General features: G+C 42.8%; 1 protein-coding gene across 12 annotated transcripts in view; it reads right to left on the bottom strand.

Moving 5' to 3' along the window:
- Positions 1-9,974: 9,974 nt before the first annotated feature.
- TEAD1 (TEA domain transcription factor 1) overlaps positions 9,975-16,437 on the bottom strand; it is a 153,222-nt gene continuing 146,759 nt past the window's right edge. For all 12 annotated transcript variants that reach the window (XM_072929472.1, XM_072929479.1, XM_072929476.1 and 9 more), the window contains one exon: positions 9,975-15,800. In XM_072929472.1, the coding sequence (XP_072785573.1) occupies positions 15,687-15,800 (114 nt within the window). In that variant the 3' untranslated portion in view covers positions 9,975-15,686. The remainder of the gene's footprint in view (positions 15,801-16,437) is intronic.

A 16,437-nucleotide genomic window follows, 5' to 3' on the forward strand; every position in this document is an offset into this window, starting at 1 on the left:
AATTTTTTAGTGTTGTACAGAGGGGTTTTAATGTTTGTACAAGGGGGTTTTAGTTTCGTACATGGTGGTCAGAAGTTTTAAGATGGAGGGATTTGGGCCTGTCCTGTCCTTCCTCTTTCTTCTTCCTTACCTCCATGTTCTTGGTGATGTTGGCACTCACAGATTGGTTTAGAGTAGAAAGGCACCATTTAATATAGGTAGTAGGTATTGGGGAAAAACTATAAACATTTAACACGTAATGTACCATATAAAAGACAGCAGCAGCCCTGGGTGAGAGGGGAGAGAAGAAGCAGTCGGGAGTCAGAGAGGATGTCAGGGTGTGTGTGTGCCTCTGCCTGAGCTGTGAGCAAACCACAGCAGCTCAAGAAGAAAATCTTTTAGATAACTTGCAATAAACTGCCTTGAGACTGGACATAAGAGACTGCTGAGCCTTTCTTTGGAAGCATGGGTTGGAGGAGAGACTTTTCCACCACACGGAGCCACCCCTGACCTGGGGATGTCTTTGACAGTCATGGTCTGCCCCACAGCCACCAGGCCTTAGCAAACTGTGTGCTGGGAAGAGTGTCATGTCTTTGTTTCTGTCTTTATTTCATGTCGGGCTGAAGGGATTTCTGTGGCCAGCAGGTGGTCAGTGGGAGAGTTGAGGGCAGCTCTCTGTATCTCAGCCCCAGCCCCATGCTGTAGTTCCCAGTGGGCATTTGTCTCATGGCTCTGCACAGCTGCGACCAATGCTGGGATTTCAAAACCTTCCCTCGTGTTTTTCCTGCACAAGCAAGCTGATAGAACCTCTTTTCCATTTTGTTTCAGTCCCATGGCCAGGAAATCATCATTTTGTTTTGCTCTTTTTAACCTCAGCTTAAACTTTTGCTTGAAAGGTTTGAAAAAATAACATACATGCCACTATTTATCACTATCTAGTTTTCTGTTTATATCATTAATAGCAAGAAACTATTGAAAACAAAGCTTTTAGTGGAAAACTAAACAGTTTTAAGAGTAGTTTGTTTCAAGATGTGGTATTATATATACATGTGAATAGAAACCCAAATGCAAAGGAGTGGCTCAGCCTCGCTGGGGATGCAGGCTGAGCTGCTGCTCAGAGGAGCCCCAGGAAAATCAATACCTGCTCCTGAGGGATTCACATCCCACAGAGGCCTTCTCCAGGACACAGTTAATGGTGTCAGGGCCACCTGTTGAGCAGTGAGGATGTGATAAAGTACTGAAGTTCTGTGCCTTCAGACCTACCACCAACCCCACTAGCATCCACTGGGAGGCTGTAGGATAGTGTGTATATGCGTGGAACTGAAATTTTGTCAGAGCAGAGAGTTTTATTTTAGTATTTATTTTATTCTTTTTTTTTTTTTTTTAATCTAGGTAATACTGGGTGCTCATTTCACAGGCTGTAATTCCTTATGCCAACTTCTCTCAATGCAAAGCACTGGGCCCTCTGGCCTGAAGTGTCTTTTGACATACAACTTGTACAAAGCCATAAAAAAACCCTGATGTAGCAGATTAATTTTATAACATTCACACATCTGTTTCCACTGACGGCTTTGAAGCCCTGTAAAATGGCTAAGTTAGAAAAGAAAAAGAGGAAAAAAAACCACCACCGTGTTTGTAGAAATATGACTAATGCCCAGACCTGCCTGTACTTGTTAAAATGTGCTAGAATGACAATGTTAACAGCTTGGCCAAACATCAGAAAATCACTGCTTCATCTGATGCTATTAGCTGAGTTGTTCAGTAAAGGCAGAGCTGGAAAAATAGTGATGCTTCCCTGGGCCTCAGGGTGGAGTGGCAGAGGGAGATCTCCCACTCATGACTGAGAGATGCTGGTCAGAGCCTGGCCCTGTGCACAGGCTGCCCGTGCTGCTGCCACCCCAAAAAGAGCCAAAATGACACTTTATATTTTGCTTGTAAGGCGATCTTCGGGCTGCACAGGGTATGGCCAGTGTGAGAGGCCAGCCACTGAAAATGAGCTGCATGCCTGATAATCTCTTTCAAATGCCCCACTTCTCTGAGGGTGGGGCTGTTTTCATAAGTCCCCACCAGCTTCTGTGGTTTAACTTGGACAGTTTTATTTCTGCAGCACTGGCACCAACAGTGGGACCTGTATCTTTGGTGTTTATCTTTGCACACCTTCGGGAGGAGAAGGAATTGATCTTTGGATTTGTGCCTCACAGCTGTCCTAAAATGCCATGCTCTGCCTTCAGGTGACAGGCTTTGAGAGAGGGGACATCCAGTGGCTTGTGCTGGTGCTAAATCCTGTCCACTCAAGTGTCGTCCCCTGAGCAAAAAGTGGCACAGCAGAGGGGATCTGTGATAAAGCCAGAGGTGCTCTGCACTGCAGTTTCCCCTTGCCTGGAAATGGCTCTAGGAAGAGAGAACAGTGCTTCAAACAGCTCTTGCTGCAGGCATGTAGTTCATTACACTCTTCATGCATTGAAATTCAGTTCAAAGAGAAAGAAAAACCCTTCTGCACTAAGCAGAGATCAGATTATTTGGTAAGCACAAAAAGGTTTTGAATAACAACTTTTCTGTGGACTTAGTAGTCCTGGTTTCCCTTGAACTGTGTAATTGAATCAATGTGGCTCACTCAGCTTTTAAACCATCTCGTGCCCAGCTGTATTCCCAGGCTGGCAAAGCCACTGGAGCATCTCTTGCAGGACCAGTATCTGTGGCATTTGGCCTTGGTCTTGGGAGGGGTACAAGGGCAGTCTGACTCAAATTGAGTCTCCTCCAGTGTCCTACCTTCACCAGTAGCTGGGAGTAAAGCTGGAGGTAAACTGGTACTTCAATTTCTTTTTATTCATAGAGGTCTCCAGGAGAGGCAGAGCCTCTGTCCTTTCATGTGCACAGGGTATCACACAGGCCAGGTGACAGAGAATTCAGGGAGTACATGGCTTACTGTGCTGGCAGTGCAGAAATACAGAGAGATAAGCAATTGGCCTGAAATAGAATTAGGAGAAGTCAAGAAGTCAAGATGTTATGATAACTGGTACAGTTTTCCCTCTTTTCAGCAGAGCTGAATGTTTAATTGATTTAGCAACTTAAAGTGACAGGGAGGATGATGATGATGCAGAGGAGAGCTTTGCAAGAGAATGAGAAAGACAATGTACTGCATTTACTTATATTAATAGCTTCCTAAAAATCTATATAGACTGAAGTAACAGATACAAGCTGTTGCTGATTACCAAAATGTGTTTCTGGGCCAGATGACAGCAAGAAAATGGAGTACAAATAGGCATTTTTGTATTTTTTGTTCAGGTGAATAAAATCATTCCAATCTTGGGGCCTAATGTATGTTGATGGATTAATTTCTACTTCGTGTATTCAGACTGTCTACCAGAGAAGACTGAGAACTCCAAAAATCTTATGAAAAATCTTACCAAATCCTTTTTGTTGAGAGTCCTGCTTGATATTCTCTTAATTAGGCAGGAAGGAGTAAGTCCCTCTCCAAAGAAGACTCAGAAGTAGCTGCAGTGCATAGTTATTTAAGATGAATGCTGCAGCTCTTCTTTCTGAACACACATCCAGAGAGGAGAAGGGAGACAAACTTCCAGGTTTACAGCAGATCAGAGGAAGGTCAGTGGCTGGCAGGAATATGAGAGAGGGGAAGAAGGGTGAGAACTTAAGAATCTATTAAAAATCAGTGACCACCTATGCCTACAGGTTACAAGCATCTCTCAATTTTCTGCTAATTAGTAGTGGCTAGAGTGGAAGTGCATATTCAGTCAGCCTGAATTTAGTTAGCTGAGAAGGTAGACTGTGCCTTTTAGGTATTCTTTTTAGGGTAAACTCTTCCTATTGGGCATGCTTTATTATCTTGGGATCCATCCTTCAATGACTTGATATTGTGGCAAATTTCCTGTATCCCAGCTGGGATCACAAGTGTGTCCAGAAAAGCTGATTTCTTTCCAGGATATCCTAGCATTGAGGGCACGCTGAACAGATGGGCCATGATTTGTTTGTAGGGTCTATATGTCCTATATATCTCTATGCTCCTTATTTATCTTGATATATATTTATTAATTCAAAGACCATTTACAATGATTCCCTTTACTTAAACCTCCTCTGGATTCTATCTGCTTGCTTGTGCCTCCAGGAAAATCAATCTGTGTGGGGTACTGAGCACAGCTGCAATAAAGGAGAAAGAAATAAAGCAGACAGTTAAATATTATGTGTTCTCTCCAGAAGGGAAAGCAGAAGCCTCGAGCCAAAGTCCAAAGGTTACACACGGTGGTAATGCTCTGATCTAACCTGGTTATACCTGGTGCTTGCAGGTTAAAGGGATTGAGCCATTCTGCAGTGATGAAATGAGCTCAGCAGGGCCTGAGGAGCCTCCCTGCCACCCCCTGCCCCACCTGCAGCAGCACACACCAGAATCCCCCAGGGTACCGCTGCTGTCTAGGGCCACATCCTGTCCTTGGGCATCCCCAAAACATCTGGGCCTCTTCAGTGGAAGGGCTGAGGAGAAAATGTGGAGCCTGCCGGGCTCCTGGCTGAGGGACTTTTGTCAGATGTTCAGATCACAAACTGGTACTTCATAAAAGCACAAACCTTGACTTAGTTATCATATGGACAGATAAATCCAGTTGTTACAGGGACTGATGCAACCTTGAAATGGAAGGACAGAAGAATGGATGTTTAAAGACATTTTGTCTTATTTCTTGGTCTGACTTCCAAGCTTTTTCATTCACTTGCTGGCAGAGAAGTTTCTACTCCTTTGGCTCTTGCCAAGACCTTTCTATGCCTAGTGTTTCCTATACTATATTTTCCTCCATATTTCCTATATTTTCCCTTGTGTGGGGCTGTGCATTCTCTCAACACCAGGGCTGTTTCCTAGTTTTCAGCAGAGCTGCTCAGCACATGCTCTGAGTCCAGAGTTCCAGCTTCTCCTTGGCTGCCTTCCTTACAGCTGAGCAGCATCTTTGTATTTCACTTTCGAACAAAAAAAAAGCTTAAATATTATACAGAATTCCTCTATTTCTATTTGTTAAAGAAACTGGGCACCCCCCACCCCCCACTGCCTGGTTGCGTGCTGATTATTTGGGCACTCTGAAGGTGACAAAAACCCAGAGATCTCCTCAGTAATTGTGAGCATCTCTTGTGCAGAAATCCTCATCTGTCCTGCCAACGGGCGGCTGAGCACGAGCTCAGGTGATGTCTTGTTTCCTCAGCCCTGAGGATGTGTCTAGAGGGCTGTCACCCTCTCCAGCCCCCTGTTCTGCAGGCAGGAGCAGCCACCACTCTCCCAGCCAGGAGGGGCTGCTGGCTGGAGCTGCCAGACACTTCACAGGTCCAAACTGGGCAGAGCTTTGATTTCTTTGCTCCCCTCGACCTCCAATCCATCTCCATCCACAGGAAGACTGTGGGCAGCCCTGATCTCGAATTCTCCACCCCCTCCCAGATCTTTCTTATCTGTACATCTGCCTGCTGCTGCAGCCACGGCTTTCCCATGCACAGGCACGCCCAAGAAAGCCTCATTTGTGCAGAAACTTCTGACGCTGGCAGTGGTCACTTGCAACGATCCATCTGCTCAAACACAGACAGCTCTGCACCTGTTCTCTCAGTATTTCGGGTATTATCTGATGTTCTTCTCCCCTTCCACCACTCAGCTGTTCCCTAACAGCTTATTGGCCACATACATATTAATTCATAATAATGAGCAGCCTGTTCTCTGTCCTCAGGCAGGTCCTCTGGGTTGATTCCTCTTTCTCAGATACATTTCCAGCTGCCTCCAGCTGACCAACGCCGACTTTGGCTCTGCCTTTTTATGCACCTGAGCAGAAGTTGTGGAAAATCTTTCTCCTCTGCAGCTCTCTGGAACAGCCTTTACCCTATCTCCTGCTTCATCAGCTTCATCTTTAGATCATGGCTAATCCCTATGGCTAATTCTTCCTCCCCATTACTATTCCAATCCCTTCAAGCTAATTTCCTCCATTGTGCTTGTACTTATTCCCCAAGTGCTACAGGTTGCAGGGGTAGAGGGTTCTCCTTCCACCTCCTCCCCAGCTGAGAAACCACACTGGCCTGGAGCTGGACACAGGGAGAGCCTTCCTGATCACCTGTGTGGGTCCTCTCAGTGGCTCTTGAGCCTTCAGCCTTGCTCTCTTGGAATTCCTGTTACCTTTGTACCATTTCCAGCCCTGATGTTCTTAATGGGAAGATGTTGGGATAAAAAAATGCTAAGCTATGCCGTAGCTCTGAGTGCTCTGTGAGCACTGCAGTGAAGAGGAGCTGTGGGGCCTGGTGATCAGGGAATAGTCTTTCAGAGAAGGGCCCAGTTGCAGAGAAAGGTTCTGCAAAAATCAGGTGGGGCTGTCTAAGGTCTCAGGACACCCCCTCCATGTAATTCCCGCTCACAGGACACTGTGTCCCCTTGTCTTCTGGGAAATGTGGGACAGCAGGCCAGGAAAATAAGAGTTTGAAGGAAGTTTGGCTTTTGCTCATTCCTACCCCACATCTACCCCCCCAACCCCGTTCCTTCGTGCTTACCCAGAGCCTGTCCCTGCTGAGTCTCGGCACCTCCCAGGTATTACTCACCACCTCCTCCCTCCAAACAGGAGATCTCTGCAGGAGATAGGCAGACACTGTGAGCCCTGCTGGGACTGGTGTCCTGCCTCCCAAGTTACTGCTGGTAACTCTGGAGGTGAACTGCACCATTGAGTTTCCACCCATCGTGGTGTTCAAGCAACAAAGCTTAGCTTGAACCCTTTTGATATTAATCAAAAATATCATAGAATCATAGTAAAACCAATACAGGTATTTCCCAAAGAAGCCATCAGATTCTCTGTGCTGTGGAATGCTGTGATGTGTGTGCAGTGTGGTTGAACCTAGTCCTTCACAGCCTGAGTTTTTAATGTGGGTTCATTTTAAACCTAATGGAAGGGCCAACCAAGACCCCATTCCCACCCTCCTCTCCTCCAACCAACATAAAGCTGTGTCAAAAAGGAAGTGGTTATAACCTGGGTGCTGCTCTTGTCCATCTTACCAAGTAGGAACATTTACACACTAAGAAGTTCAACATCACAGGTGAAAGGATAAGAAAAGACAAGTATCTTGGAAAAAAAATTGAACCTCTGGTAACACTGCAGAGAACAGATGATTTAAGCTGAAAGGAATTTTTAGTAGTCTGGGGAAAAAAACCAAAAACTTTATTCTTTGGTCTCTGCCAACAGAAAAAAAAAAAAAAAAAAAAAAGGAGAACTACCTTTAAATATGGCTAATAAACTTCCCTGCTTGGGGCAGGAAAAGAAATCAGTTTGTAGTCTGTCAGCCTACTGGCAAAGTCAGCTGCTCATGCAACTCAGTGCTCTGTTCAAACAGAGGGTAAGTCTGAAAGCTGCTGCAGACCCTGGCTGCTGGAGGTGCAGAAGGCAGAGCACTGAGGTGCATTGCAAGGCAGGGACTAATCCTGTCACTGCCCTGTACAAGTAAGAAGAATGAAAAGGGACTTAAGACATATTAATCACAGCTCCTGCACTTTTTTCTTTGATGGCCCCAACAACCATCCATAGTGGGACACTGCCTTTAACAGAGCTAGGAGACAGCCATGATGCCAAGGGCTCCAAAACTGTGTGTGGACACCTCTTAAAGCTGATAAGGAGATTTAAGAGCAGATTTATGAAAAAAAAATCTGGTTTTTTTTTGTTTTCTGCTCCTATTTGATAACATCAACATTTATGGTCTTAGTTCTAGGATAGTGAGGGGCATGGAAATCAGTATTTTTGAAATTCATCAACCAAAACTATAATGGGGCCTTTGCATGCACCCAAGCCCACATATCTCTGGAAAGAAGGTGGCTTGAGAAATCCCCAGTGATGGGTAAATTGGGAGCAGTCACTTGCACTCAAGTGTATTTGCTCACCTGGTTGTTTCAGATACATTTCTGGCCAGGGCTCATTTTGCTCTTTCTCTGTCCCCAGAATGGAGCTGACAGCTCTTTATCTGTCAGGGGGACTACAGGGTGACTTGCTGAGTTTTTTTTGGGTTTTATTGAGTCTCTCCAGAGAGGCACACAAGAATGGAGTCACCAGCAGCCCCTTCTCTTAAGCTTAAAGAGGATATGTCCCAAACTAGAAAGGGCTGAGAAAAAGTAATACAGGAGGTGGAGAAAAAAAAAACCCCAAACTAAAAACCAGCAAATTATGTTTACCTAGAATGCTTGTCTGTTTTGTCGTAGCTTTTATTTTACACTGATTCTCCTGCCTTGTTCTGATGAACAGTGTTTTGATGGTGGTGGTCTTTAAATGATCCTTTTCCTCCCTTTTTCCTATTTTGTCCTTTCTTCAGCTTTGCATTTGCTTTGAAAAGCAATGCACTGCTATTAATTTTCTCACAGTCACTTGCACTCTGGTTGTGTACAATTTTCCTTTTCCTTTTCACTCCCAGTACAATGTCTCTACCACCTTCTAGTGTCCCCAGCACAGCTCTAGCTCTGAGGGAACATCAGCAATCATAGAACAATTATTCAGGGCCATGAACCAGTTACAAGGCAGGTAATTATTTATCAACATTTCAAAGCTGCCTCTGTTTGGGGTAACAGATTGTTCAGCTGTTCCTCCTCAAGGGGCCCCACATAACAATAGTGAGGCTGCAAAAGGTCGAGGTTGGGATGAACATCTAGAGCTGTGTGTGGGGACTGCAGACATCTGCTAACACATTGCTGAGCTCTGAGCCCTCCTTTTTTACTCATGGCGTTGTCAGCATGAAATGTCTCCTCGATCTGTAGGCTCAAATAGGAGGTATCTTAAAGAGAAATTAAAATCCACAGGAAAGTCCATGGACCACATATGGATTCTGTGCTCCACAAACACGGGGCACAGGGTAACTGGTCTGGCTTCTTTGTTCCCTGCCCGTGCAAACCAGCCCAGCAGGGATGGGCTGTGGCTCCCACTGAAACCAGCTCTTCAATAAACTGATGGTGACACTGCATGGGGACACCCAGCCTGAAATGCCACGTGACATCTTCCCAAAGGTGGAGATTGATGGGCTCAACCTAAATTAATTAAGAAGCAGAACCTTAATTAAGAAGCTGGTTGCTTCTGAAACAGCTAACACACTTCAAAGGGCTGAAGCCATATACTTAATGGGAACAAAGAAGAGAAAACAGGGTCAAAACAGACCATATCTGTGCCTTGTTCTCACCCCATTCATCTTGCACACAGGGGGTGCTCTGCTGACATTTTAAAAAGAGCAGTGGAACATCTGCCACCCAAAGGAGAATTGGGGAGTGTGGGAGGGGCGTGTGGCTTATTGAAAAAAAAAAAATTCTGCTCCCCCACGGAAGCAGAAGATGAGCCAGATGTACTTTTTTTCCCTTCTACTAAGTCCTGGTCTTTTTCCCATTGATTTAATTCGATTCAGGATATCCCTCTTATTCTTTTTTCTTCTTTTCCTAGTTAGGTGGTTTCACTTTGTGAATGCAGGAGACAAACTGATCCTGTTTCATGCTCTCATCATACCAGGTACAGCTGTCAGCTGAGGGGCAGGTGGTTTAAGCAAAAAAATAGTGAGTCTCTTGAAAACATGTTTTTAGGACCTCATTTTCTCCAGAGCTCAGTGTCCTGGAAGAAACAACCTCAGATAACTCCTGAGCTCCTCAGCCAGTTCTAGCTGCTCAGTTAATGATGCACTTGTACCATTTATTCTGTAACATTTTGAACAGGTACTTCCTGCTCCTGGAATTTAGAGAGATGGGTGGCTTTTCCCATTGCAATGGTGGGGTTTAAATGGTGTTTCATGAAAATCCACCACCATGGCTTTAGGAAGACAGGCAAGAATGAGGATGATGGACTCTTCATTGAACACAGCTTCCAGATGTGCCAGCTCTCCAGGCTTCTGTAGATCCTGCTGGATCTCCCTTGCAAGGTACACAGGCATTTCTGCAAGTCTGGCCTTGTGCTATTTTGGAAAAGGGTTTTGAAAGCTACATCCAACATTAAGAAGAGATTGAGGTAAGAGATTACCACAAATGCACAAAACACTTTCATTTTCTTTATTTTCAATTGATACTGTATGAATACAAAGTTTCTAGAAAGCTACAAAAATTCTACCACTTTATCAAGAAGGCATCAAAATGTGTCACTTTGCAAAGACATGAAAACACCTGCAGTAACCGACACAAAAATAGCATTTTTAGAGTGATGAAATAATTGCACTTAACTGTCATGGATATTAAAGTTATCACACATATGTACCGCGAAAGCTAGAATACATTTTTTTTTACAAAGCACTTTATAAAAAAATTCTCTGCACACAAAACCTATAATTTTCATATTACTATCATACTAAAGATAAAGTCACTTTAAAGCCAACACTTAAAACATTTTAAACAAAAAAAAAAAAAAGGTACCAGTACCTACACACAGACAATAACAAATACAAGAATACTGTACTGCCAAGAGGTTTGACTTAAACTCCTTTTGAAAGCTTCTGCAAATATGTGAAGAAAACATTGGAGAACATTCAGTTTTTCCCAAGAGCCTTCCCTCACTGTCTAACCTAGAGGTACTTTATCATCAAAAGGCAAGTTCTACATCAAAAGTTACCAGCAGCAGTACAATATTAAAGTAACCACTGACCATATATGAATATGCTTAAGTCACAAACCCATTTTATACACATTACACAAATAAACATAAAGTGAGAATTCCATTAAGTCATTTACAAATGTGAACAAATGCACATGGCAAAAAAACCCCAAAACAAAACAAAAACCCAACCTGTTTTACATAAAATGTACTGAAGAATTAAAGGCTATTCAGGTTTTCAATGTTATAAAATTCTTTTGTCTTTTTTTTTTTTCAGGCACATATTGTATTTTTTGTCTGCAGTCATGAGCCTGAATCAGAGGCCCATAAACAAAACAAAACAAAACAAAAACAAAAACACATATTCTGTAAGGAGGTAACAGGGATCCATCTCCTTTTAGTCAACTGAGTGCATTTAAGATTTAATTTACACACTAAAACTAATTACATGATCTCAGCAAGAATGACCTGAAAAGTTAAAAGATGAAGATGTCCAGAGTGTTTCTTGTACTTTGACTTATCCAGCCTCAATCTTTCTTGGGGGGGGGGCTAAACATCTGGTTATGAAAGGTAAGAGGGGGAAAGGAGATCATCCTGAGCAAAGGACAAAGCCGGGCTCGACTCCTCACATCCGCCTGTGCCCGGGCACATGTATCCTCGTGGGAAAAGGAAAGGGGGGACAACATCAGGGCTCTCAGCGTGACTGACTGAGGGCTCCAGGAAACTCCCAGGGGCACTGCTTCAGGCAGCAGGCGTGCCCCGGGACTCGCAGTGGAAAAATAAATAGATATGGATTAGCACATCAAATGTCGTATCTGCCTCGGACTGGCCAGTTACTTACATTCAACATTAATGTACACCCTTCATTATTCCCAACAGCCCATCCCGTGGGAACCCACGGGACGAGCCACTGCCAAGCTGAGCTGTAGCTGTGGTGGAGAGGGAAAGAGAGAAACAGGCATTGGATCTGCGATTCCTTCAAAATAGTGGTGCAGTACCTAAACAAAATCAGTTTGGAATTCAAGTAAGTAAAACTACATTTGTTAGTAGTGATTTTTAACAGCCCCAAATGGTACCATTATGCTTGTTTGATTGAGACAGAGGTATAGCTTGTCACAAACATTGACTAGTACAGCCAAAATGTTTGGCAATAACTGAAAAAGTATGTTCTGCTTGTGGGCCAGAAGTGTCTTTGCCCTCCCTCAGTCTCATCGAGTTCAACAGAATTACTTGTCTTATAGAGGTAAGTGAGATTTAGACCTTGAAGGAATAACAAAAATAATATTTTAGAGAAAGGGAATTTGAATTATCACAATATTTACCACACAGTGTCACAATATTTCTCTATATAAAAAGTTACTCTTAAGTTTTCATCAAATACTTTAAAAATCAAGTTAACATTGTATTCACAACTATATAATCCCTCTGACAGCTTTTGGTTTTGCTGATATTTGTTCCTTCTAAAATGTTGCTCCTCTTCCCATTGATTTCAGTTGTGGTGGAGAGTATGGCCCCCGTTCACAGAATGTATCAAAACCAGACACATTATTAAGAGGAGCTATTTTTTTTTTTTCCCCCAAGACATCACCTGGGAGGAAAACAAAACAACCCTGTGTTTTGAGTCGTGCTGGCCAGAGTTTCCCCAGCAGCACCTTCATCCACAATGCTCACACTCAACACTCCAGTGCTTAAACCCACATGATTGCATTTACCCTCACTATGCTCAGTTTTCCATGCTCCTCTTGTTCTATGCATCCGACCTTCAGCACGCACAACTTTGTAAACAAAATCTTCTGCCTAAGCAAAGAATCTCCACAGATACCAAAAATATTATTAGAGGAGATTGATGAAGCCATGCTTGTCCACTGAAATTCTGTAGGATATGGATCTCTCATTATGCAGATGTGTGACTGGATGAAGAGAATATAAATGGGAATATCTTCATTTTTATATCACAGACAAATCAGTTGCTGGTTTGCAATGCTGTCAGAAATGGCAAACAGTAGATTTTTCTTCAGCAGGCTGATCATTAGCAAAATCCCTTTGCTATGAATGGTGCTCTTTTGTGAATGGAGGCCTGTAGATTCAACTTATTCCAATAAACCAAAGGCATTACGGTGATAACTAAATATTTTTGGTCTCTCTACAAATTGTCATTAGTATGGCAGCACTTTTCTAAGCTGGAATTTCAAACCAAAGGCACTTTCATGCTAGAGTGCAGAAGAGTCACAATTAATTATTTGGTCATGAAATTTAAAAAGGCAGCATTTGTTAATACAATTCACTTTTCACGGAGAACTAGGGGATCTGTAACCTTTCCTTTTGGTATAGGCATCTCACTGCAATGGGACTGACTTGTACAGACAGCTGGTTTAGACCAAGCAGTCAAAAAGCGTTTCTGCAGGGAAAAATACGGATATTTAAAAATGGAACCAATTAAGAAAACAACATATAAAATTTAATCTTCAGAGGCTAAAAGGTACTTCTAATATAATGCTAAGGCACTGCATATTGTAATGCTTTGGCAGCTCTCAATTAAAAGGTTCCTACAAAAAAGTAACAGTAACAAGATAAGTACTTCCAGCTTACAAAAGAGCTCACAGTTTACAGGCAGCCTGTTGGACTACACACCCCACACTCAACAGTTGAAGGATTAAGGCTTTTTAGAATTAACATATACAGGGTATGGATCATTTACAGAATTGTAAAGAAAAGACGATGGAAGTAGTTTCCCTAACATTACATATGTGAACACCAATAAACATTGTGACTGTTTATACCCTACAGTTATGGCATATGTAGTGTGCCAGATCCTACCAAAAAAAAAAAAAAAAAAACCAACCAAAAACTGTATGTCGTTTTGCAAATTGACTTACATATTTTATATGCCTTAAAGAATTTGCTTGTTATTAAAAAAAAAAAATCACCAAACCCACAATTCAAACCCTAAATAAAAGACAACTTTAGAACAAAAACCAAAAAGTAGTTTTTGACTTGTAACACCAAGTGCTTAGAATAAAGGGCTACCGTTAGGCTGTTACAATGCAGTGCTTTTCCTGATGTGATTGTTAGTGTTAAAAATGAGCGCTAAAAGAGACCTTGCCATGGACACGTTTCTCTGTTCACTTCGCAGAGTATCAACTGAAAGATCATCAGCCCTAATATCCACGAGCAGGTAACAGCTAGACATCACAGCAACCATCCAAACCATCCACCTCATGCAGTCGGATCAGGCTGAGGGATTAAAGCAGTCTCCCTTCCCCTTGGTGATGTTTGCATCCTCCTCAAACCCCAAACCTCACCAGCGTTAGGGATGGTCCTGGTCTGACCCACTACCTTGCCTAGGCTCTAGTTTAGTCCAGACATTTCCAAAGGACTGTGCAGGAATATAATTTAAAGAAAAGGATTAGAGTTGCTTGTTTGAAGACTACGGCAGTGGGCCTGGGAGTAAATTTGATGCTTGCATTGTGCATGGGAACTGTGCTGGTCACAGGAATGAATCGTAAGGGTAGGGAGGAGGGGCCTGCTAAACCTGACCTTTGAGACTCTCCTAAGAACCCTCTTTGCTGATAACTCATCGCTGATCCCTAAGGTGGCATGTGCTTGGTCAGGCAGCCCTCAGCCTTTCAGACAAATGTTTTGCCCGAGAAGCCTCTGCTGGCCCAGCACCTTCCCAAACAACTTCTGCTTGGGCAACGAGGGGCAGCAGGGGGAGAGGAGCTGAGCAGCACCTCTGTCCTGAGCAGGAGGGGTGACACCGCTGCTCTCATGGGCGCAGACCCCGACAGCCGCTCACACCCGCGGCCATGGTGCGAAGCCTGACAGTATCCAAACATCTCCAGCTGTGCTTCACTTCCTGGAGTCTTCCCTGAATTTATCGGAAGGATGAACACTACCACTGGGATGAACACTTTTCAAGAGGACAGCAGACCCCACGTGGCAGGCGTGTGTTTGTTTCAGATAAGGTCTTTGTCAGACCTGAAGAGACAACTGGGAGAGGTGTAAGAGCACCGTGATTGAGAGGAAAAGGAGAAAAAAAAATAGAATTCTCCACTTTCCAATCTTCTTTGCCTGATGTTGGTTGTGATTTTCTAGCGTCTCACAGATATTAAAGCTGCTGATCCTTTCAGAGGTGTACACACTCTTCTTTCAAACACATCAGTGTTCTGCTCTCTGTTTGCAAACGATGCTGTCGCAATGTCAGTTGTTTCCATTCACCTCTTGACTTCAGAGTTGCAAGTTTTTTGCTCAACTTATTAGAAAACATAGTTGTCCGTATAAAATATAACCTTGCACACAAGACTACATATAATGCAAGTCTAAATCTTCAGTATTTACCTACTTATTGCAAAATGAGCCATCTTTTTCATTAAATAATCAAATTTTCATATTAGTACAATACAACTTTATACTCTTTTAAAATACACTAGATATGTTAGGGGTAAAGGGGTGATGTTTTCTTTCTCTGCAATACCTGTTTGAAAGTTTAATGGATTAGAAGATTAGTTTTAACGTTGAGAAAAAAATACAAAATTTGCCTAATTTTAGGACCTGTCTGTTTCTATCAGGCATTTCTTAAGGCTATATTTTTCATTTGGTTTCAAACAGAAAAATGTTTCATTTTAAAAAATAATTTAGTGAATTACATTCGTCCATATCTTCCACCCTAATTAGTTACAAAGATAATTCTATAAAGATTATTAACTTTGTGTACTCATTTACAGTTATAGCTAAAGATTTGTTTCAATTTCACTTGCATTGTAAAACAAGTATTTCATGTTGGAAAAAAAACCCAAAATAAATTCTTATAAATGCTGTCAGTTTTTCCCCATGGCAAATGCTCTGTCATACGTTTTTCTATCAGAATTAAAAATAGGCCTCCACAGACAGAGGCATTAGGTTCTTAAATACAGTCTTCCCAAAGAACTGTGGTTTACAAATTTGAAGAACACTTAGTTTTAGAAATAATTTTTACAACTGTACCAGAATTTCACAGCTACAATTATATATGAACACATTAAAAATGACTTCACTAAAACAGGATTTAGAAAAATGTGGGTGAAAGTTGGGCCAGAGGCACTGCCACTTAGTGTTGAGGTTTACAGTCTGTGTTTTGATAAAGAAGTGAAATGAAGTGTATATATAAATAACTGCTCAGTCCTTTACAAGCCTGTAGATGTGGTGCTGTGCTCCATGTTCGCTGTTGGACACTTCGAACACACAAGCCATGCAGAGCAGGGTTTCTTGTGTATCCCTGTTTGTTACCACCTGTGAGGGAAAAGGAAGAGGCAGACAGAACATCAGACACCTGGAAACAGCAGGGCTGAAACATGAAGTGACCCTGTCGGAATCTATGGTATTGATGATTCCCAGATTGTAGAAAGTCTCTGTCTGTCAGCCCCGCTGCCAAAGCAGAAGCCATAATTGGTCTGTGCTGGTTTCAAGGTTGTTTATTCTGTTTATCTCTAACATGTTCTGCTGCCCTGCCGCAGCTCTGTCCTGCAGGGCAGCGTGTGGGGCTCTGCCCTCAGTGGGATGTTACAAACATTAAATACCACAAACTACCTGTGCTGGATTTACAATAACGTGCCAATATCTGTCACCTACGTTGGACAGTGTGTCCCCAGCCTAAACCAACAGAAAAATGCCAACACCACAGTGAAACATGGAGGGCATGAAGAAGGAGAAAAAGGACAAGGCACACCCAATTTCCTCCATCTTGTCCCCTTTGGACCCCATATCTAGAATCCTAAAATTTTACTTTTGCACCCGTGCCACACTTAATTATTACTGATATCAAACACTCAGAGCTTGTAATTCATCCTGTAAGATTGAAAACTCTTTTCCATGGACAGAGATCACAGCCAGTGTCTCTGGGGGCTCTGTCCAGGGGGTTCCTGACCCC

Source organism: Taeniopygia guttata, chromosome 5 (assembly GCF_048771995.1).
Source record: "Taeniopygia guttata chromosome 5, bTaeGut7.mat, whole genome shotgun sequence".
In the NCBI taxonomy this organism is placed as follows: domain Eukaryota; kingdom Metazoa; phylum Chordata; class Aves; order Passeriformes; family Estrildidae; genus Taeniopygia; species Taeniopygia guttata.